The sequence below is a fragment of the Saccopteryx bilineata genome, chromosome 2 (genome assembly GCF_036850765.1).
Source record: "Saccopteryx bilineata isolate mSacBil1 chromosome 2, mSacBil1_pri_phased_curated, whole genome shotgun sequence".
Lineage (NCBI taxonomy): Eukaryota > Metazoa > Chordata > Mammalia > Chiroptera > Emballonuridae > Saccopteryx > Saccopteryx bilineata.
In genome coordinates, this window is record NC_089491.1 from 176,157,427 (window position 1) to 176,182,381 (window position 24,955).

The 24,955-nt window shown below is 41.2% G+C and overlaps 1 protein-coding gene across 16 annotated transcripts in view; it reads right to left on the reverse strand.

Annotated features, from left to right (window-relative positions):
- LOC136325035 (ribonuclease H1-like) overlaps positions 1–24,955 on the reverse strand; it is a 62,847-nt gene that overhangs the window by 21,052 nt on the left and 16,840 nt on the right. For 12 of the 16 annotated variants that reach the window (XR_010729193.1, XR_010729192.1, XR_010729188.1 and 9 more), the window contains one exon: positions 2,789–2,836. Coding sequence is in view for 11 of the 16 variants with exons in the window: in XM_066258732.1 (XP_066114829.1) it covers positions 2,789–2,836 (48 nt within the window). In the remaining 5 variants the exon portion in view is untranslated. Of the gene's footprint in view, positions 1–2,788; positions 2,837–17,695; positions 17,911–24,955 lie in introns of all 16 variants that reach the window. The other 4 variants (XR_010729191.1, XM_066258736.1, XM_066258734.1 and 1 more) reach the window with 2 other exon arrangements.

Here is a 24,955-nt window from a genome sequence, read left to right on the forward strand (position 1 = left end):
CAAAGGTGTCATCAGGTGTTCTGGGGATACTCTGCTTGGTTGACACCCATTGCTGACTAATTAATAGGTAACTTCTAAAAGATGAGTCCCTCTTCCCACTCCCTGGGGCCACACAGAAACCTGAAGTGGCCTTTGTAGGTTCAAAGACCTGAAGCATCACCCCAAAACATCTGTCACCCGGTCAGTATAAAGCTTTTTCTGGACCTGGAAAAGTCAAGGAGAGGATAACTAACTGCTGAATCATGAAACTCCCTCCATTGTCACTGCCACTGGGAAACACTGGGGCATAATCCAGCCCACAGGAGACTATCAGTCATTTTCCTATTGGATCTCTAGATGTGCATTAACCTCTTTCACTTAACCCATCCCTTGAAGTATGTAGTAGGGAAGACAGGAAGTACAAGATTAATTAGATAAAAGTTTATAATATTTTCTCTCTCTTTAGAGTTCTCTATCCACAGATTATTGAGGTCCACATAAAATAATATTCATTTATTTAATTACCATTAATTAATTCTTCAAATATTTATTGAATGCCACTACATAGCAGATACTATATAGTTGATGGAAGGTTATAAAATGATTAAATTGTCATCCTGGTTTATTTTGTCCCATCTTTGCTATAGTATCTAGTAGTAAAGTTGGGACAAACAGTGATAAAAGAAACAGAAATCAGAGAATCACATTTTTAGAGCTGTGAAGAATATTGGGCTCTGGCTGGTTGACTCAGTGGTAGGGCATCAGCCCAGAGTGTGGATGTTCCAGGTTTCTGGTCAGGACACACACGAGAAGCTTCTCCACCCCTACCCCTCTCTCTTGTCTTTGTCTCTCTCTCTCTTCCCCTCCCACAGTCATGACTCAGTTGGAGCAATTTGGTCCTGGGTGCTGAGGATGGCTCCATGACCTCGCCTCAGGCACTAAAATAGCTGGGTTGCTGTGCAACGGAGCAATGGCCCCAGATGGGCAGTGAATCCCCTGGTAGGGAGCTTAACAGGTGGATCTCAGTCGGGGTGCATGTAGGGGGCTGTCTCTCTGCCTCCCTACTTCTCACTTAAGAAAAAAAAAGAATCTTGGAGGTCATCTAATTCAGTGGTTCCCAAATTGGGTTGTATGTCATGATGATCACCTGGGTGACTAAAAATACATTCCTAGGCCTCAAAGTTAGAAGATATGATTCAGTAGACTTAGGATGGAACCCAGAGATCTGTATTTATAACAAGAACCTAGATGATTCTGATGCATCTGGGCACTTGGGGACTGCTGTTAGTTCCATAGAAGTAATTAACGCTCAGAGGAGAATGTGACCTATTCAAAGCCACCCGCCCCAGCATAGTGACCAAAACAACACTCAGGTGTTCAGATTCCTAGACAAGGGTTTTAGGTATAGGAGAATAAACTTCAGAAATTACTACCGTTGTTAAATAAGTCATTGAAATACCTTAAATTTCTGAGCCATATGATGTTCTATTGAAAAAAAAAAAAGACTTTTTTGATATTGAAGAATGGTCATGTAATAAAGGTAAATGTGAAATTTTTAAATTAAAATGTCTTTGTGTCTCTTCAACATCTGGCTGAACTTGAAAATAATAAAATTCAACTTAATAGCATCTGCAAAAGACTCCTTTTCCAAATAAGGTAACATTCACAGATTCCAGAGATTAAGATGTGGACATATCTTTTTGGGGCCACCATACAATCCACTGATTCTGTTATTTGCATCACTTCTATTCCTGGCACCCAATTCTGTGTCAGGAAGGATACACTGAGCAGAAAGTAACTAAAGAGCCAACTAAGGATTGACTTAAACAATAAAGAATTAGGGCAGGATCCTATAGCCGAATGCTGGCATCAACATACAGGTTCTTTCTGCTTCTTTGCTCTGCCATCCCCAGTTTTGGCTTTAACCTAAACCCAGTCTTTATTGTTGTGGAACAACTGCCAGTGGCAATGGGGACTCTGTGCTTCCTCACTCACAGCTTATAGAAGAAAGAACCTATCTTGCTATGGCATTAAAGATTGAGGAAGTTTCCTTCCCAGAGCCCTTACCATGGCTCTCCTTGATTCTCATGAACCCAAATACGCATAAGATTGTCCATCCCTGAACCAATCATTGACAAAGGGGGTAATTTGCTCAGAATTGTTTGGATTAATCATGGGATAGAATGGAAATATTGGAGAGCTGATTACAGTACCTACTGCCCTGGAAAATTATTCAATAAAAACTCAGACTATGCTATTGAGAGAGTTCAATCTAAGTATAAAATAAATTTTCTTTCTTGAGGACAAAAATTTATCACTGGGAGACTATGATTAGTTAGTACTTTGAGATATTAATGTACACATTTTTAGTGCTTCTTGCCTTCCTAGTTCCTCTTTCCCCACTCAGGTAGGAAGCCACTTTAGTACTTCCTTTGCCTAGGGTGAGACATTTGACAGCACATTTCCTGCACTTTCTACAGCTTAAGTTTCCTCAACCCTAACATCCTTAAAGAAATTTCAGAATTTGGGAAAAGAAGCAAAAGAGAATGTGACTTGTGATGCACATACTGTCTCAGAGAAGCAGAGCCTTTCTCCTAAGACCAGGAGATTCACTTTGGCTGATGAGAGAAGAGGTTGAGGTTTGGAGCTCCTGGAAGAGGAAGACCGAGGCCACTTTCTGGAAGTACGCTGGGTAGGTGGCTTCTCTCAACAGTCATAGCTGTGTTGTATGTTCAGGCAGATGAGACGCTGGGTGACCTCACAGAAGACCCCTCTGTCCCACCATGGCAGAATGGCAGCAGCGACTTACCGGATATAAAAGACACGCAGGCTGGACAGCGGACATTGAAGAGATAACCTACACAGAAAGAAGACAGTATTTTCCTCTGAGGCTATACAAACACCCATCATTAATATTGAACTATTTTTTTTTATTTGTGAGATTTATATCGGCTCCATTATTAGATTTTGGTTTATTTAATAATAAGATTATAAATTTTCTTGTGTATCTTTTGTATTTCCCTAGAATTTTTAATTATCTTTTCTTTTCTTGTTCACTTATTTAGCCTCTTAATCAAATTATCTCCATTTTTTTAAAGCAGGACAGTAATGTGGTCTGATTTCAAATTATTTTCTAAACCCCCCACAACTGACTTGAGAAAGAAAAGAAAGAAGAGGTAGGGGAAAGGAAAGGAGAGAGAAAAATATCAACTCATTGTTCCACTTAGTTGTACACTCATTGGTTGCTTCTCCTATGTGCCCTGACCAGGGATTGAACCCGCGACCTCTAAGTGCCGGGATGATGCTTTATCCACTAAACCATTCAGCTAAAGCCTGATTTCAATTTTCAAAAGATCACTCTGTGGAAATTAAAATGAAGTAATGATAAAAGCAAAGAGACCTACATGGAGATCATTGCATAATCCAGGCAAAAAATGAGGGTACATTTTTTTTTTCTGAAGTTGGAAGCGGGGAGACAGTCAGACAGACTCCCGCATGCGCCTGACCGGGATCCACCCGGCATGCCCACCAGGGGGCGATGCTCTGTCCTCCTGGGGCATCGCCCTGTTGCAACCAGGGCCATTCTAGCGCCTGAGGCAGAGGCCATGGAGCCATCCTCAGCGCCCAGGCCAACTTTGCTCCAATGGAGCCTTGGCTGCGGGAGGGGAAGAGAGAGACAGAGGAAGGAGAGGGGGAGGGGTGGAGAAGCAGATGGGCGCTTCTCCTGTGTGCCCTGGCCGGGAATCGAACCTGGGACTCCTGCACACCAGGCCGATGTTCTACCACTGAGCCAACCGGCCAGGGCCAGGGTTCATTTTTTTTTCTTTTCCAAGTGAGAGGAGGGGAGATAGACAGACTCCCACTTGCACCCCAACCAAGACCCACCGGCAACCCCCATCTGGGGCCATGCTTGCAACTTAGTTAGTTTAGCACCTGAGGCGGAGGTTTCATGGAGCCACCCTCAGTGCCCAAGGCCGATGAGCTCAAACCAATCGAGTCATGGCTGTGGGAGGGGAAGAGAGAGAGAGAGAAAGAGAAAGAGAAAGAGAAAGGGAAGGGTGCAGAAGCAGATGGTCACTTTTCCTGTGTACCCTGACTGGGAATCAAACCTGGGACATCCACACACTGAGAAGACATTCTACCATCAAGTCAACAAGCCAGGACCAAATGAGAGGACAGTAAGGTGGTAGTAGTAGAGATGATGAGACTGAATGAAATCAATATACAATTTGGAGGTAAAACCATTGAAGGATTTTAATCAGTTAGCCTGTCCAGAAGAATTTATTGTGTTCCTACTGTGTGCCAGGCATAGTTCTGGACGCTGGAGTTATAGTGGTGGACAAGACAGAGTTCCAGCCTTCAAAACATTTATGTTCTGATGGGAGAAGGAGTTGGGAAATAGACATATAAAGATATGAATGAAATAATTTTAAATGCTATGGAGAAAATATAGTAATGAAATAGATGACCAGGGAGGCTGCTTACCTTTAGAAGAAGTAATGGAGGTAAAATTTATACAAAACAAAATGCTTATTTTTAACTGTAAAGTTTGATGAGTTTTGACATGTGCATACACCTATGCAACCACCGCCAGTCAAGATAGAGATCATTTCTCTCATCCCAGAAAGTCCCCCATACCCCTCTGTGGTTTATTCTCTTTCCTCTTTGCCCTGGCTCCAGACATCTGCCGATGTGCTTGCTGTTGCTACAGATTTGTTTTTAAGGCTACTTACTTTTAAAGAAGACCATTTTAGCTGACATTGGGGAATGAGTTGGAATGAACTGGATTGGAGGGAAGGGTACAAGAAAGCAAGTCTAGAGATGATGAGAGAAATGTAACAATAAAGTAATAGAAATAATGATTATTAGCACTTATTGGTCATTTACTCAGTCCCAAGCACTATAGTTAATGTTCTCCTCTCTTCCACCTCTTTCCTTGTGAAGACAGAAGAGACTGTATTCCATGGCCCTTCTTTTCTTTTGTGGGACATGCCTGCCTTTCCCCTGAGCAAGCTTTCCAATCTCCAATGAACCTCAACCCAAAACAAGAGGAGGTGGGAGAGAAGAGAGCACCATCCAGAGTAGTAAGCCTGGGCACTCACTGAACTGTTGTCTGGACAACTGTTCGAGACATTCTTGAACAACAACAGATTAGTCAATGGGGGCTGGGCGTGGGTGGGATCTTTAGGATGATGGCACCTGCCATTTAAACCATGTCATTAGAGGATTTCCCAGAAAGGGAAGTGGATAGGTACAAGGATGCTATTTTAGACTAGCAAGGTAAATGTCCCCTACATCTGCAAGGTGAAAAAGGCAGTTTATAAAATTTGTTTAAAAACAATTCAAAAATCAAAAAGATAAACTTTTATGTATAACAGTATACATGTAAAAATATTTTATAGTATTAACTATAATAGATTTCTATTATATCAATTTATAATGCATTATAAATATTTATAAAACTAGGTTATATAACATAAACTGAGCCACTAACAATGCTTTTCCTGAATAATAGGAAGGAGGACAATTCTCCAGGATAGATCAAATGACAGGTCACAAAGCAAGTCTTAGCAAGTTTAAAAAGATTAAAATCATACCATGTATCTTTTCTGATCACATATTTATGGAACTAGAAATTGATAAAAGAAGGAAAGCTGGAAAATTCATAAATATGGGGAAATTATACAACAAACTCCTGAACAACCAATCATAAGAGATGCTATCTAAAACGTATCTTGAAACAAACAAGGATGGAAAATTGTACTTCTGGGTATATACCCAAAGGAAATTAAAGCAGGGTCTTGAAGAGATATCTGCACACCCATGTTCACTGCAGTATTATTCACGACAGTCAAGATATGCAACCAGCACTAGTCTGTCGGTGGAGGAAAGAATAATGAAGATGTTATATGATACATATACACAGTGGAATATCATTGAGCCATCAGAAAGAAAGACACCCACCTGCCTAGACTTGAGGAAATGGGGAGATGTTGGTAAAAGAGTACAAAGTTCCAGTTTTAAGGTGAATTAGTTCTGGGGATCTAATGTTCAGCATGGCGATTATAATTTATAATACTGTGTTATATGTTTGGCAGTTTCTAAGAAAGTAGATCCAAAATGTTCTCACCACAGAAAAATGGTAATTATGTGACTTGATGGAGGTGTTAGCTAATGCTGTGATGGTAACCATTTTTGCAATATATAAATGTATCACATCAACACATTGAACATTAACTTAAACTCATATAATGTATATGGCAATCATTTTTTTAAAAAGATTTTATTTACCCATCTTTAGAGAGGGGAGAGAGAGAGAGAAGGGGGTAAGGAGCAGGAAGCATTAACTCCCATATGTGCCTTGATCAGGCAAGCCTGGGGTTTCAAACTTGCTACTTCAGTGTTCCAGGTTGACACTTTACCACTGTGCCACCAAAGGTCAGCCAATCATGTCTTAATAAAGCTGGAAAAATATAAAGTTTTTTTTTTAATTTTTTGTATTTTGCCCAAGTTAGAAACGGGGAGGCAGTCAGACAGACTCCCGCATGCGCCCGACCGGGATCCACCCGGCATGCCCACCAGGGGGCGATGCGATGCTCTGCCCATCTTGGGGCGTCGCTCTGCCGCAACCAGAGCCATTCTAGCGCCTGAGGCAGAGGCCACAGAGCCATCCTCAGCGCCCGGGCAAACTTTGCTCTAGTGGAGCCTTGGCTGCAGGAGGAGAAGAGAGAGACAGAGAGGAAGGAGAGGGGGAGGGGTGGAGAAGCAGATGGGCACCTCTCCTGTGTGCCCTGGCCGGGAATCGAACCCGGTACTCCTGCACGCCAGGCCGACGCTCCACCACTGAGCCAACCGGCAGGGCCTGGAAAAATATAATTTAAAAAGCATACATGTATAGTGAATATATTTATAATGTAATGTATTATAGTTATGAAACTAGAAGGTTATATGACATAAAATTGGCCACTACCAGTGTTTTTCCTGATAGAAATGAAAATAATTCTTATTTCAAATTTATTTCTAATATTTCTACAATTAACATGTATTGCTACATTTTTTTTAATAAATGAAAAAGGCAGCATCTCATGCTAATCAAGGTTGTGGGCCTCTCCGAGTCTGATGCTCTTCAGGTTCTTGGAGGCAGTGACTGTTTTCTACAGAATCTGATTTTGTAGTGGCTGCATGTCCTTCCAGCCAAGGCTTCTGCTCAAGCAAGAATAGAGGTTTCTTCCTTTTTGTTACCGGCAGTATTGGAGGAGGCATATTCGATCAGCTTCTTCTTCATCTTCGATTTGTGTCACTTTTTGGTGGCTTGGTTGGAGATCTTTGTCTTACAATATTGATGTGTTCTGCTGGATCCTTGTTCCTGGTGAAAAGTTTCTTTCTGCCTGTTTGGTTCTTGCTGACGGCCCCTCTTGCAGACCTGATGGAATGGCTGGTTCCTTAGCTTAAGCCCTCTTTCAATTTTTCACTGCATTTTCACAATGCAGGAGTGTGTCTGAGTCCCAAGGGCCACCCACCACAGCCTCTGCCTCTGTTCATTGATCGTGTCCATCTTTGTTAATGTCCTCCCTTCTCCCGCACTGAATAGTTTGGGACAAAATAGGGTAATTTCAAAATAATTTCCTGTCTTTTGCAATATTTCTTCTCTAAAAATATTTCCTCCTCTTCTCCTCCTCAACCAGCCTTGAGAGTTGTCCTTTGACTCCCAATGCCCTGTCCTGTAATTGTCCACAGCTTCTTCATGGGGGTTTTTCATGAGCTCTGGGCTCAGACCTGGAACCAGGAGCCTGAAAGAGCCTCCCTTCCCAGGGCAGAATGGCTTCCGTAGTTCCTAACATTTCTCATTTGGCCTCTGTTCTCCTTTACATGAAGAAAAAGAGGTTTGCCATTCACAGCCATACCTGCTAGGTACCTACTGGTCTCAGTGCTCAGCAGGAAAATGTGCCAGATATCATGGCTGGATAGAACTCTCTCTCTCTCTGTTTCCTCACCCCCATCCTTCTCTTCTTTATTTCCTCCCCCATCCTTCTCATCCTTCCTTCCTTTCTGCATGGTTAATGGATACATTTGGAGACAACTTCCCACACTCTATAACAAGGGTCCCCAAACTTTATACACAGGGCGCCAGTTCACTGTCCCTCAGACCGTTGGAGGGCCGGACTATAAAAAAAACTATGAACAAATCCCTATGCCCACTGCACATATCTTATTTTAAAGTAAAAAAACAAAACGGGAACAAATACAATATTTAAAATAAAGAACAAGTAAATTTAAATCAACAAACTGACCAGTATTTCAATGGGAACTATGCTCCTCTCACTGACCACCAATGAAAGAGGTGCCCCTTCTGGAAGTGCAGTGGGGGGCGGATAAATGGCCTCAGGGGGCCACATGCAGCCTGTGGGCCGTAGTTTGGGGACCCCTGCTCTATTACCTCTAGATTGTATACAACAGATCATATTAGGATTGTAGGATACAGTTTCAGCTATATGTCACAAACACCAAAATTAACAGTGGATTACACAGCCTGACCAGGTGGTGCACAGTGGATAGAGCAGGCGTGGCCTACAGTTTCTGCTCCTGGGCCAGATTAGCAAGAAAACTTTTTTCACGGGCCAGACAAAATATTAAAATTAAAAAATGTTAAATACAAAAACGATTCGTTTAAATGTAAGTAATTTAGTACAACAAAATTAACAAAAAAATTAATGTGACGTGTTAAGGCACTTTGCATCGCCTATTATTTTTTTAATATCTGGCTCTATACTTGTAGTAGCTATTCTTAACACAGCCTCCAAATGTAACTCATTCAATCTTGATCTTGTTGTACTTTTATTTAGATTCATTAAAGAAAAAGTTTGTTCACAAATACAAGTTAGCTGAAGATTACGGAAGATATCGTAGTTTATGTTTTAAAGTACTACTTATTTCATTTCCACAGTGCGTCGTGCGGATAATATTAGAAATTTAATCGCAGGCCACATAAACTCATTACGCGGGCCGGATCCAGCCCGCGGGCTGTATGTTGGCCATGCCTGGGATAGAGCATTGGACTGGAACGCTGAGGACCCAGGTCCGAACCCCTGAGGTCGCCAGTTTGAGCACAGGCTCATCTGGTTTAAGCAAGGCTCACCAGCTTGAGCCCAAGGTTGCTGGCTTGAGCAACGGGTCACTCTGTCTGCTGTAGCCCCTGGCCAAGACACAGATGAGAAAGTAGTCAATGAACAACTAAGGTGCCACAACGAAGAATTGATGCTTCTCATCTCTCTCCCTTCCTGTCTGTCTGTCCCTATCTGTTTCTCTCTCTGTCTCTCTCTCTCTGTCACACAAAAAACAAACAAAAAAACCCAGTGGATTACACAAAGACAGACATTTCTTTCTTCCTCATGGAAAAACCTGGAATGGTACAATCTTTCCTTTTTATTAACTTGTAATAGACCAGACAAAGACAAATTATAATTTGTAATAGGGTCACAGACTCCTTTTGTCTTTTTCCTCTGCCATCCTATAGTCCAAGATGGTTCCAGATCACAGGAATGGTGCAAGAAAAGACAGGCCTCTACCTTTTTAGGGCATAGCACAGATGTTTTGCACATCTTGCTTGTACTCAGCATATATGGGTCAAAATTTAGTCACATTGTCACAGCTAGCTGCAAGACAGCCTGAAATTGTGGTTTCATTCTGAGCAGCGAAGCATTCAGCTAAAACTTCCATTATTATGGATGGACAAAGGGAAGAATGCATATTGTGGGACTGCTAGCAGTCAGTCTCTGCCACCAGAATAACTCAGCTGGGGGGAGGGGGGAGTCTTCAGCAATACCTTCTTCCTGTATAGTCTCCAATGTTAGAAAGGCTTAATAATTGCATTTCTGAATCTATCCTCCTAGTTAGGATAACTCTAGGAGGACTGGATTGGACTTTCAGACTCTAAGTATCCTCTTTTTCTAATGTACAAAAACCTCTCTCTTTTTAAGATTTTATTTATTGATTTTACAGGGTGGGGGGCAGGGAACTAGAAGTCGTTGCTTTACTCTAGCTGTTCATTAGTTGTTTGTCCTATGTGCCTTGACCAGGCAAGCCCAGGGTTTTGAACCAATGACCTCAGCATTCCAGGTCGGTGCTCTCTATCCACTGTGCTAACACAGGCCAGGCCCAGAGCTTCTCTTAAGGGCAAAGAGTTGAGAAAAATTTAGAGACATTCTTATGATCAATCAGTTTTGGTCTTTGGGTCACATCTTTTTCAGGTTAGAGATCTTCACCCTTAAAAAATTTTTTTGTTGTTGTTGAGGTATAATTTACATACCTTAATTTAACTCATTCCATTTTATATAAGGTATAGTTTGATAACTGTTTACAAAATTCATATGATTTGTGCAACCATTAGACAGTTCAGTAATAAAAAATTTCTTCATCCAACATGTTCTTTTATGCCTGTGTGAAGTCAATTCCCACTTCCCCTCCAAGCTCCCCAGGCAACCACTGATCTGCTTTCCCTCTATAGATTTACTTTTTCTAGAAATTTTATATAAATGGACTCATACAATATATAGTCTTTTGTGTCTGGCTTTTATCACTTAGAATAGTATTTTTGGATTTATCCGTATAGTCACATATCTCAATAGCTCATTTCTGTTCATTATTGTTGAAATGTATTCTGTAGCATGGATATACCACATTGTATTTATCCATTCACCAGGGAGGGGCATTTGGGCTGCTTCCAGTTTTTTTTTTTGTTTTTTTTTTTAAGAATGTAGAGCTTTAGTGCGTGAAGGAAAGACAGGGTTTTTTTGTTTGTTTGTTTTGTTTTTTTGTTTTTTTTTTCTCTGAAGCTGGAAATGGGGAGAGACAGACAGACTCCCGCATGCGCCCGACCGGGATCCACCCGGCACGCCCACCAGGGGAGACGCTCTGCCCACCAGGGGGCGATGCTCTGCCCCGACCAGAGCCACTCTAGCGCCTGGGGCAGAGGCCAAGGAGCCATCCCCAGCGCCCGGGCCATCTTTGCTCCAATGGAGCCTTGGCTGCGGGAGGGGAAGAGAGAGACAGAGAGGAAGGGGGGGCGGTGGAGAAGCAAATGGGCGTTTCTCCTATGTGCCCTGGCCGGGAATTGAACCCGGGTCCCCCGCACGCCAGGCCGACGCTCTACCGCTGAGCCAACCGGCCAGGGCCTGCTTCCTGTTTTTAGCTAATATAAATAATGCTACAATGAAATTCAAATAGTCTTTATGTAAACATACCTTTTCATTTCTCTTGAGTAGATACCTGGGAATGCAACTGACTGCTGTATCATATGTAATGTTTAACTTTTTAAAAAACTACGAAACTGTTTCCAAAATGACTGTAGTATTTTACATTTCCTCTAGCAATATGTGAGTGGTGTTTTCCCCAAACCCTCACCACTTAGCATTGTCAGTCTTTTGGATTATAGCTGTACCAGTGTGCAGTAGCATCTCATTATGGTTTTAATTTGCTTTTCCCTGATGATTAATGACATTGAGAACATGAAAACTATAAAACTCACTCTAAGCTCAGCTTTGACTGCATCCGTAAATTTTGTTTTCATTTTCATTCAATTCAAGATATTTTCTAATTTTGCATGTGATCTTTTTCTTTGACCCAAGGATTATTTAAACATGTTTTGTTTAATTTCCAGATATCGGAGGGTGGGCTTTTACAGTTCTTGTTTTTGAATGCTATTTTAATTCCTCTGTGGTGGCAGAAAGAACTTTTCATGATTTCAATCTTTTAAATTTTATTGAAACTTGTTTTATGGCCTAGAATATCATTTATTCTAGAAAATCTTTCTTGTGTGCTTGAAAAGAAAGTATATTCTGCTCTTGTTGAGTAAAGTGTTCTATAACTATCATTAGGACAAGTTGGTTGATAATGTTGCTTAAGTCTTACTATTTTTTTGTGTGTGTGTGACAGAGACAGAGAGAGACAAAGAGAGGGACAGATAGGGATAGACAGAAAGGGAGAGAGATGAAAAACATCAATTCTTCATTGTGGCACCTTAGTTGTTCATTGATTGCTTTCTCATATGTGGCTTGATGGGGCAGGGGCTACAGCAGACCGAGCGACCCCTTGCTCAAGTCAGTGACCTTGGGCTCAAGCTGGTGAGCTTTGCTCAGACCAGATGAGCCCACGCTCAAGCTGGCGACCTCGGGGTTTCAAACCTGGGTCTTCCGTGTCCCAGTTCGACGCTCTATCTACTGCGCCACCGCCTGGTCAGGCAGTCTTACTATTTTTCATCTAAATGTTTTTATTAATACTCACGAGAGGAACATTGAAACCTCCAACTATAATCGTTGAGTCATCTATATTTTTCTTTTAATTCTGTTCATTTTGCTTCATGTTATTTTGAGGTTCTGTTGTTAGATGCATATACATCATAAACTTTATAACTTCCAGATGTAATGATATCATGAAATGTCCCTATTTGTCTCTAGTAATATTTCTGTTCTTAAACTAGATTAATATAGCCATTTAAATTATCTTGCTTTTGTATCCAGTCCCACAATCTTGACCTTTATAAGAAAGTTTGCTCCATTTACAATAATGTAATTATTGATCTCATTAAATTTATACCTGTCATTTTGCTATTTATTTTTTAGGTCTTATGTCATTTTGTTCTGTTCCTCATTTACTACCATCTTTTGTGTTAAAAACTTTTAGTTATCTTTTCGATTAGTCTCCTGATTTTTAAAAACTTTAAAATATATATATTATTTACTTAATAGTTGCTCTAGGGCACTGGTTCCCGACTGGGAACAATATTGCTCCCCCATTCCCACCAGAAGACATTTGGAAATGTCTGGAGACATTTTGGCTTGTGACCGCCTGCAAAGGCATTCAGAGTTCAGCTAGGTCTCAAATCAGCCTTGGCTTTAGCTTTTAACTTGGCTCCCACAGGACTCCTTCCTGCATGTAGGTAGGTTCCAGTTAGCTGGCTATATATGGAGAGCTGATTCCCGCACTTTGATGGCTCTCTCATTTCCAGGATCTCACTGCTAAATTTCTGATTGGTCTGCTGCTTGCCCCAACCAGATCCACAAGCTCAGACTAAAAGAGCTGTGGGGTTTTTCTGTTAGTGTCCTAGAAAGTTTGCTACTTTTACTGATAATGTGTTTGACATTCTCTTCTGGTGCAAAGGTGCTGGTTTTCTGGCCAGCTCTGCCATTCTTGCCTGTTGAGCTCAAGAGGAGATGGGGGATGGGCCCCAGGCAAGGAGATCACGGATACCTGCTGAAGAGCTGACCGTTTTTCATAAGTAAATAATTCCCAACTTGTTGTTAACCTTTGATTGATTTCTAGAGATCTCTAAACCACTGTTTTTGACATTTGTGTCCAATTTTATATTTGTTTTTGGAAGAGAGGATTTGCCAGCCTCTTCACTCCATAGTTGGAAGTCCCACCACTACTTTGGAGTTAAAGTTTGTGTCATAAAACCTCACAACTTTAAGACAGCCACTTTCACTCTGAAAGGATAAACGGCATCCTTGAGGAAACCTGGGTCCCTGTTTCTCTGTTAAGCAAAGAAAACTAAAGGTAGAAGTTATTTGAAAACTGTTGGCCCTCTCCTACCAAGTAGTATTTTCACCCTTTAGTTCAGAACAACTGATTCTGAGCCCTGAATAGAGCGCTGATCCACAGGGAACAAAGCTCCTCAAAGCTGATCAGTTCAATCCCAAGAAAACTAGCTTCCAGCCTGACCTGTGGTGGCGCAGTGGATCAAGTGTCATCCTGGGATGCTGAGGTTGCCAGTTTGAACCCCCCGGGCTTGCCTGATCAAGGCACAAACAAGAAGCAACAATTACAAGCTGATGCTTCCCACTCCTCCTCCCCTTTGTCTCTCTCGTCTCTCTCTGAAATCAATAAATAAAATCTTAAAAAAAAAACCAAACTAGCTTCCTATCTCCTCTATGTTAGTCTCCCCCATTTTCCCATTCCCCCACTGCGCACGCGTGCGTGCACACACACACACACACACACACACACACACACACCTGCATGGGTACATACATATACTAGCAATTATCTTCCTAGAGCAATTCAACCCTGGTTTCACTGAGCCCAGTGACCTATAACTGAGGTACCCCAATTTAGACCCTGAATGGGCTGCTGAAGACAGTCTCCAAATGCCAAAAATCCAAAGCCATACCTTATTTATTAATTCAATTAGTTTGGATAAGCACCTACTGTGGAGCACAGCACTGTTCCCGCCCTGGAGGGAGCAGATGCAAATAAATAAGTATGTGTAGTAAAGTATGATGAGCATAATGGAAGGAGAGGTACAGGAACTGTTCATAGGAACTGATAAAAGGCAGGATCCTTTAGGCTAGACTTGGGAGATCAAAGGAGGCTTCTTGGAAGAAGCAGTGTCTGAACCAAGACTAAGAATGAGTCAGAGTTAGGCAGGCAGCTAGTTGACGCTGATTATTATTCATGAATGCTCAGACCAAGGCAAGCTTATCTCAACCTCCCACCCTTTCACCTTGTTTCTAAAGCACCCTCTATTTTCATCTCTGCCTCCTCCTACTTATGTAATTTGGTTTGTGATCTTCCAGGAATGCCAGCTTATTTTAATACTTATTTGAATCCGATAGATAAGTATGCAGAAATAAAAATAATCTTTGGCTTGATGATTGATGATTGGGAAACAAACTCTTAAATTTCTTGGCAGCTTCTGTGCCATGATATGACAGGGCGTCTCTAGAAGAGATTCATGACCCTGATGAGGGTTTTGAAATTCTAGTCTTGTTCTACTATTGAGTAACTGGGTGATGTTGAGTAAGTTTCTTAATATCTCTAAGCTCCCCCCCCCCTTTTTTTCCTATTAAAAAAGGAGCAGGCTCTGGCCATTTGGCTCAGTGATAGAGCGTTGGCTTGGTGTGTGGATGTCCTGGGTTCTATTCCCAGTCAGGGCACACAGGAGAGGTGCCCATCTGCTTCTCTACCCCTGACCCTCTTGCTTCTCTCTCTCTCTCTCTCTTTCTCTCTCTCTCTCTTCCCCACCTGCAGCCATGGCTTGATTGGAGCGAGTTGGCCTTGGGCGCTGAGGATGGCTCCATGGCCTCTGCTTCAGGCACTAAGAAGAGCTTGGCTGCTGAGAAATGGAGCAATGCCCCAGATGGGCAGAGCATTGCCCCCTAGTGGGCTTTTTGGATAGATCCCAGTTGGGGCACATGCAAGAATCTGTCTCTCTGCCTCCTCTCCACTCACTGAATAATAATAATAAAAAGGTGGAGTCAGACAGTCCCTGGTTGCTTTTCTCAATTCAGAGTTAATCAAGTTATTTCACAAAGCTAAACAGAAATGATCTAGAATGGGTGGTATAATAGAAAGCAAGCTGAAGTACTAAAATGAGCAAGATCCTACCTACTGAGTAGAATTTAAGAATAAAACTAGAAGGCTTTCAATCTGCCCCAGCAGCTCTCGCAAGCTTGCCCTGTACTTCTCTTATAGGTCTCTTTCCAATATGTGGTTGAAGAAAGCTTCCACTGTGTCCGTATAGATTGCACTTATTTATAAATATTATTGATTGAAGCAAATAAGTATATTTCTACAGACAGACAGCAAAGGACACACATTCAGTGTTTCATATCCTCATACTTACTACTTTGCCAAGTTACATTACATGCTTCAATCTAACTGTCTTTCCTGGAAGAACCCCTGCTTCTAACTGGCACTAAGTAAAAACCTGTATAGTAAGTGAGGTAGATCCGCTCTTGGGCCCAGTACAGGGGTCTTAATGCTATGGAAGTTTAAACGAAATACACTGGTGACCACTAACTCCAATACAGGGTGGGCAAAAGTAGGTTTACAATTGTGGGTATGCAAAGTAATATTATTTATTATCATACTATTTTCCATATGAACAACTGTAAACCTACCTTTGCCCCACCCTGTATAATGCCTAGTCCTGGCAAACCCCGTAACAAACACAACTCAGAAGACCTGGCTAATTCTGAAGGTCTTGAGTACAATGAAAGAGTCAACTCAACATTTCCTGTTTCCAATTTCCAGTTTTACAATAAATGATTTCCCTTTTAACACTCCTGCTGGGAGTAGAAAACAGTAAACAACCTTTTCATTCAAGGTAAGCCCAAGGGTCTTGTTGGGGTGGCCCAAGGTGTGAGACATCTACAGCCAACGGGATGCCAGGTTGGTTTTCACAGCATTTGTAGAAAAGTAAATGTGAATGACTGAGCTGTTTAGTAAGTGAGAAAGGTACAAGGGAAATGTTTACTTCAGAGCCTTCCTAACCTGAGAATGGTTGTGTCCTTTTACCTCTCCAGTAGAAGAGAAGGTCACCTTAAAGTAAGTGTGAGGTCACCAATTCTTTCAAAGTAAAAGTTTCAGCCCTGGCTGGGTAGCTGAGTAAGTTAAGGCATCATCCTGATACAGCAACATTGCGGGTTCGGTCCCTGGTACAAGAAGCAACCAATGAATGCATATATAAGAGGAACAACCAATAGGTGTTTCTTTCTTTCTTTCCCTTTCTTTCTTTCTCTAAAATCAATAATTTTTTTAAGTAAATAGTTTCCCACTGTCCTAGGCTTAAAAGCCTGCAAAGAAGATAGGAGAAAAAATGAAATACTACTAGTAGGCAACATTTACTGAACCCTTTCTATGTGCCAAGCCCTGAGTGAAGCATTACACACACGTTTATATACATTAACACCTTTAAAGTTTATAAAGTGTTATTTCTCTTGTTTTGTAACTGAGGAAATAGACTGAGAGCTTAAATAACTTGTCCAAGGTCACACAACCAATAGCCCTGATGTGAGCCTCAAGCATGTCATTGAACTTGTCTCTGAAAGACATTCTGCACTTTGATCACGAACAAATAAATATAAGGAGGTCACTGCCCTCAGTTTAGGAGGGCTGGTCCCTCCACACTGGAACACTCCACTGTTCATGTTGCAACTAAGGTGCCACTTGTACCACTTCATGAAGGCTCGTGACACCTCCTGCTCTCAGATTATCACCCAGATATCACTGTGTGTAACGGTAAAATGAGGATAATTATATCTTGCCTTTCAGAGTCATTCTGAGAATTAAGAGAGATTATGTCAGTGAAGGGGTTTCCTCAGAGCAGAGCATCAGGATAAGCTAGGGACAAATGGCAGTTTTAAACACGATCAATCTTACTACTGATTCCTGTGTTTACCACTATTTATATTTCTGTCTCTCCTTCTTTACTCTAAGCCAATTCCCCATCAAAGTTGTAATCCCATACTATTTAAAATTGGCATTTGGATTACCCTTTAAAGAAATCCAGCTAATTTTATCTACTCAATGCACATTGTCTAACCACTGCACTTCTCTCATTCCAGTTAATCCAGGATGGTTTGCAAATCCATAAACATGACTTGATTCTCACTGCCCTTGTATTATATTATTTGTTTTTTAAAAGGCTGTAGATGAGCACCTGGGGAACTAGAGAGCCCTACTTCCACCACAGGAATCTGCAGCTCAGGTTAAAATCAACTTCACCTTGCGTCTCTATTCTAGAGATTGACACCTGTCCTCGACATTTCTGGAAGGGGGAAGCACATCCTGGCATTTCCTCCCCATCTTCTCCTCACAAGCAATTCCTATTGTTAGTTATTCAAGGCTCTCTTTACGCATCATCTCCTCAGGAAGCCTTCGCTGAATCCCTCCCATGAGAGCTGACTGTCCTCTCAACTCCCACAGCCTGTGTGCTTACCATCCTCTAATATCCTTGTACCTGGTGACCTTTCGCCATAGACTGTGCTTCTTGAAGGCAGGGACACTGTTTTCATTTCCCCACCTGTAGCACCATGCCCTGCTCACACCATCCCTTTATGGGATGAAGGTCCCAGTTATTTGCTTCCTGAAGGAAAGGTCCATTTGTCAGGCATGGATGTTGTTGTTCCTTTATGGATATCCTTTATGTTGTTCCTGCATGGATATCAGAGGGAGTGCTTGATTACACATTTGGTAAACTTTACCTGCTAGATGAGACTTTGAGGTCTTACCACTATTTTCCTGGTTTACCTAAAAGTTTGTTTATGCCTTAAAAAAAAAAAACAGCCTTACCAGGTGGTGGTACAGTGGATAGAGCATTGGACTGGGATGCAGAGGACCCAGGTTCGAGACCCCAAGGTCACCAGCTTGAGCGCAGGCTCATCTGGTTTGAGCAAAGCTCACCAGTTTGGACCCAAGGTCGCTGGCTTGAGCAAGGGGTCACTCGATCTGCTGTAGCCCCAGGGTCAAGGCACATATGAGAAAGCAATCAATGAACAACTAAGGTGTCGCAAAGAAAACCTAACGATTGATGCTTCTCATTTCTCTCCGTTCCTGTGTGTCCCTATCTATCCCTCTCTCTAACTCTCTTTGTCTCTGTAAAAAAAAAAAGAACAAACAAAACACACATACATGCACACATGAGTGTGCCCTTTTATTGTTTTTCTTTATTATATAAGCAAAATATGAACGAAAAAGGAGGAAATGATAATAAGTATAATTCTACTATTCAAAGATAATAATGATTTTCTGATCATATATGCAGACTTTTTTTTTTCTTAAGCGAGAAGCTGGGAGGCAGAGGGACAGACTCTCACGTGCACCCTGACTGGATACACCTGGCAAGCCCCCTACTGGGTGATGCTCAGCCCATCTGGAGCTGTTGCTTCCTTACTCAGCAAGTGAGCACATGAGGTGAGGCCATGGAGCCATCCTCAGCACTCAAGGCCAACTTGCTCCAACAGTGCCAAGGGCCAACTTGCTACAATTGAGCCATGGCTGCGGGAGGAGAGGAGATAGATAGAGAGAAAGGAGAGGGGGAAGGGTGGAGAAGCAGACAGTCACTTCTCCTATGTGCCTTGACTGGGAATCAAACCCAGGACTTCCAAACGCCAGTTGGCTCTACTGTTGGGCCAACTGGCCAGGGCCTAGCAGCATGTAGTTTATAATTTTGAAATATGCTATGCAAGTTGTTTCTTAAGAAACAAATAAAAGTATTAAAAGCATCTGCCCAGGAAACAAAATTTGAATTTGACTTTTTTAATAACATGCATTATTTTTTGATTAAAATGTTTATATTGCTTTAAACAAAGGAGGAGAATAGGTTCAATGTTACCAAAAGTTGCAGAGTGGGCCTGACCAGGTGGTGGTACAGTGGATAGAGCATTGGACTGGGATGCAGAGGACCCAGGTTCGAGACCCCAAGCTCACCAGCTTGAGCGCAGGCTCATCTGGTTTGAGCAAAGCTCACCAGTTTGGACCCAAGGTCGCTGGCTTGAGCAAGGGGTCACTCGATCTGCTGTAGCCCCAGGGTCAAGGCACATATGAGAAAGCAATCAATGAACAACTACGGTGTCGCAAAGAAAACCTAACGATTGATGCTTCTCATTTCTCTCCGTTCCTGTGTGTCCCTATCTATCCCTCTCTCTGACTCTCTTTGTCTCTGTAAAAAAAAAAAAAAAAAAGAACAAACAAAACACACATACATGCACACATGAGTGTGCCCTTTTATTGTTTTTCTTTATTATATAAGCAAAATATGCCCATTGTAAGACATTAGAGCACATGAATTACAAAAAAAGGAGTTAATGATAATAAGCATAATTCTATCAGTCAAAGATTACCCCTTTAATAATTTTCTGATCATACATGCAGACTTTTCTTTCTTAAGTGAGAAGTGGGGAGGCAAAGAGACAGACTCCTGCATGTGCCTTAACTTGGATATACCTAGCAAGCCCTACTGGGTGATGCTCTGCCCATCTAGGGCCATTGCTCAGCCAACAAGCTATTTTTTTTAGTGCCTGACGCTAGGCCATGGAACTATCCTCAGTGCCCAGGGCAACTTGCTCCAACTGAGCCTTGGCTGTGGAGGGGAAGAAAGAGATATTGAGAGAGAAGGGAGAGGGGGAGGTGTTGAGAAGCAGATGGTCGCTTCTCCCAGTCAGGGCACACAACAAGACAAGGCTGCTCACTCTCTCCATTCCTATTTAACGTAGAGCTGAAAGTTTTAGTGGGAGCAATCAGACAAGAGAATGAAATAAAAGGCATTCAGATTGGAAAAGAAGTAAAGGTTTCACTTTTTGCAGATGACATGATGCTATATATAGAAAACACCAAAGACTCTACAGAAAGACTAATATAAACAAAAAAAATACAGTAAGGTCACAGGATACAAAATCAATACACAGAAGTCGACTGCTTTCATATATGCCAACAATGAAACTTTGGAAAATGAACTAAAAAATAATCCTTTTTATAGTTGCAACAACAAAAAAATAAAGAATGTAAAGGATCTATATACTAAAAACTACAAAGCATTATTAAAGGAAAATTGAAGAAGACACAATGAAATGGAAAAATATTCCATGTTCATGGATTGGAAGAATCAACATAGTTAAAATGGCCATATTACCCAAAGCAATATACAAATTTAATGCAATTCCCATCAAAATTCCAATGTCATTTTTTAAAGAAATAGAACAAAAAAATCACCAGGTTTGTATGGAACCATAAAAAACCTCGAATAGCCAAAGCACTCCTGAGAAAAAAGAACAAAGATGGAGGTATTACAATTACAATACCTGACTTCAAATTTTACTACAGAGACACAATAATCAAAACAGGTATTGGCAGAAAAATGAACACACACACCAATGGAACAGAATCGAGAGCCCAGAAATAAAACCACATATATGGACAAATCATCTTTGACAAAGGAACCAGAAACACACAATGAAGAAAAGAAAGCCTCTTCAATAAATGGTGCTGGGAAAATTCGAAAGCCACATGCAAAAGAATGAAACTTGACTACAGTTTGTCCCCTTGAACAAAAATTAATTCAAAATGGATCAAAGACCTAAACATAAGATCTGAAACAATAAATTACATAGAAGAAAACATAGGCACTAAACTCATGGACCTTGGCCGTAGAGAACAATTTATGAATTTGACCCCAAAAGCAAGGGAAGTTAAGGCAAAAATAATCGAATGGGACCATATCAAACTAGAAAGCTTATGCACAGCAAAAGAAACCGCCAGCAAAATGAGAGATATTTGTAAACAACAGCTCTGATAAGGGGTTAATATCCAAAATATATAAAGAACTCATAAAGCTCAGTAACAAACAAGCAACTGGTCCAATTAAAAAATGGGGAGAGGACCTGAACAGACACTTCTTCCAAGAAGACATACAAATGGCCAACAGATATATGAAAAGATGCTCATCTTCATTAGCTATTAGAGAAATGCAAATCAAAACTACAAGGAGATACCACTTCATACCTGTTAGATTAGCTATTATCAACATTACAGGTAATATCAAGTGTTGCAGAGGCTGTGGAGAAAATGAACCCTCATTCACTGTTGGTGGGAATGTAAATTAGTACAACCATTATGAAAGAAAGTATGGTGGTTTCTCAAAAAATTAAAAATAGAACTACTTATGACCCAGCAATCCCACAACTGGGTATCTGCCCAAGAACTCGATATTGGTATGTAAAGACATATGCACCCCCATGTTTACTGCATTATTCACAGTGGCCAAGACATGGAAACAACCAAAGTGCCCCTCATAGAGGACGGGATAAAGATGTGGTATATATATATACACACACAATAAAATACTACTCAGCCATAAGAAATGATGACATAGGGTTATCTATGAACATTCTGAGTGAAATAAGTAAATCAGAAAAAAGCTAAACTGTGATTTCACATATCGTTGGGATACAAAGCTGAGACTCATGGACATACATAAGAGTGCAGTGGTTACCAGGGGGAAGGAGATGTAATGGGGGGGGGGGGGTTGAGAGAAGGGTGTAAAGAGGAACAAACATGACAGAAAATGATTTGGCTTTGGGTGATGGATATACAACATAATTGACTATTGAAATGATGTAGTGATGTTTGCCTGAAATCTATGTACACTTATTGAATTTTAGGAAAAAAATAAAGCATTCACATCTGAGAGAGACGTGGGTGTGCTCCAAGGAGAATGCATCCTGGATCCCAAAGGGTTCTTACATGTTTTCTAAAGGCGTGGACCCTAAGGGAGGCCCTAGGGGGAGGATTTCAGGAGAACATTCATCAGTTTGCCTGGTGTGTTCTCTAATATGTTCACTATCACAATGAATGCACACAGGGACCAGGGTCATTCCGGTCAGCTTTGCCTGTATCTTGGACTTGTTTGATTCCAATTGTTTTTTGGGGTTTTTTTCTTGTAATTTATTGCCCTGACTTCATTTGTGCTTGGCTTTGGCTGGCACTAATTGGGCCTCCCATCATCTATGTCCCTTAATAGGGTGATTTAAGCTATTTATTCTCTGGTTAGGAAGAGGTGTAAACTATATGCTCTCAAGTATCCTTGGTTAGGGAAGATAAGATCTTGAAATTTACTAGCTGGCTATAATTGCTTGACTTGTTTGGCCCTATCTGTGTAACTATTTGCCTCAGTTTCCCTTTTCCTACTTGTCAAGAATTCTCCTGACATCTAATTACCATGCCTCAACTTGGCAGTGTTTCATACATGGCTGAATATCTCACACTGGACACAGCCGACTCAGACAGCAGCAGCACCCACCATTCTGTGGCTTGGTCCAAAAGGCCAGTGGTTTTCCTGTTTCCTCTCTCCTTCACCCTCAACATCCAGTTCAGTATCTCAGCTGGTCCTGTAGCTTTGACCTTCAAAACATTTCAAATCTGTCACCAGGAAGGGACCAGGTCAAGGAGGGTCTGTCCTGGCACAGTTTGGAATGTGAGTTCTTGACTTTGTGCAGGAAAAATTTCAAGACATGAGCTAGGTGATTTGGAGAGTAGGTTTATTACAGCTGAGACAAAGGAAGGGCTGAGGGTAGAAGAAGCAACATGGCAGAAACAACGGTGACCAAACAGTCCAGCCAGGGCTCACTCAGTGCCCCTGTGACCCTCTTTCCATGGTGGAAGCAGTCTCCTCTTGGCTCACAGAAAGCACATAAAAGACTGACATAATGATACTGGGTGCAGAGATATATGAGTGTGCCTGAACTGGTCAACTTTGAACACTGTCAAATCTCCAATTACTTCAAAATGTAAACATGCCTTTCTCTGTGCTGACTGTAATATTTACATTCTCTATGTGAAATAATGCTACATATACAATCCTGTTTAGACATCTACTTGAAATATTTTCTAATTTTCCTAGAAAATTCCTATTCATAATTGCTACTAACCCCACACTGAATTTCTTCTAGACTTTGAATGAGTCCAGAAGTACTGTCTACTTTGATGAGTAGACAGTAAAAAGTTCAGTAATATGCTCATGGTCAATGCTAAAGAATGACAAACTTACATGTTTAATGGAAAAAGACTTCTGATAACTTACAAGAATTTCTGCTCTTTGATTGGTTTGTTGCCCAGAAAGTCTAATGCCTACATTTCTGGTTTCAAAATAGAACAGAATAATATTATAACAGACTAATTTATATTTTTATTTGAAATACAAAAGCAGCATATAAAAACAGACTATTTAGAAATCAAACCAACACAGTAGCATTTTGCTGAAAAGTGCTGTGTATGGTATTGTGGAAGGGACATGGGATCAAAGTCCAAGGGAAGTCTAATTTCTGGCCCTGAGTACAATGTGTGGTCCTGGGTAGGCACCAAATCTGCAGCACTCAGTGCCACCCAGCTCGCCAACATGTACAGGGCTCAAAGCTAAAATGAGATCAAAATGAAAAATTTTATAGACTGCACAGCTTAAGAGACATGGGAAGTGGACTTTTTAACAGTCTACATCAAACATGCTTAACACAGCTGGGGGCACCTGTAAATATTTGGAACGATGGTGGGTGCTTCACACGGTCAAATCCCTCTTTTATATAGAATTTTAAGGCTGTTCATTACTACTCAAGTTTCTTGTGTTCACACTTCACATACCTTGACTTTGTGTCTCTCACATCTTCAGAAGCATCAGGGTGATATGATGGGATACAAATCTGTCCCTTTGTGACCCTGCCCAAACTATCTCCCAGGGAGACCTGTGACCCTCTTAGGGCAGCCTTTAGGTCATTTTGGTGTAACATTTTATCATCGAGACAAAGAGACTCATTAAGATTTTGCTGGGAGGGCTATGTTAAGGTATTTCCCGTTCTGAAGAACAAAGCTGTCAGTGCATACGTGAACAAAAGCTGCTCTGCTCTCCCCTGCACAGAGCCATTTATCACGTAGTCAAATGACGTGCAATCCTGCCTCCATCTTCCTTAAGGTTTAGAATAGGACCTGGTAAAATCTGAAGCTTTCTCGGTTTACTTACAAAGTATGGCCCGGCCCATAGTAAACACCAATTCCCTCTCGGCCCTCTGCCTGTTGCTAGAGCAGCTGCCATCAGTGTAAACAATGACATGTACTGCTGTAAGACGGAAGCTCAGTTGAGTGCAGCTGGTCCAACATCACTAAAAAATGAAATTCAACTAAAAATGTACTATGGTTGAATTAGCATTTTAAACTGAGAGGGCATTTTACAATTCTGTAGAAGCTTCCTGTCTAAAAAAAACAGTATGTTTAGCAAAGGCTGACTCTAAGGTTGAGATGCTGGTGCTGATCAACTGTAAAGAGGAGCTTTGTCTAGGGCCTTTCTAACTTGAAGAAGCTCCAGTCTCTGCATTCTTTCTTAGTGACCTGAAGTGCTGTGTTCACAGGGAATACTGGCATTTCAAAACATTAGTGTCTTCCACTTGAAATCCACGTAACGGTTTTCCTATGAATGTCCAAAATTATATTTCTGTACCATTCATCAACAAAATAGTAGTCTTAGAGGGTTTTTGTTGTTGTTGTTTTTGTATTTTCTGAGTACTTTTTTTTAATAAATAAATTTTTATTAATTTTAATGGGGTGACATCAATAAATCAGGGTACATATATTCTAAGAAAACATGTCCAGGTTATCTTGTCATTCAATTATGTTGCTTACCCATCACCCAAAGTCAGATTGTCCTCCATCACCTTCT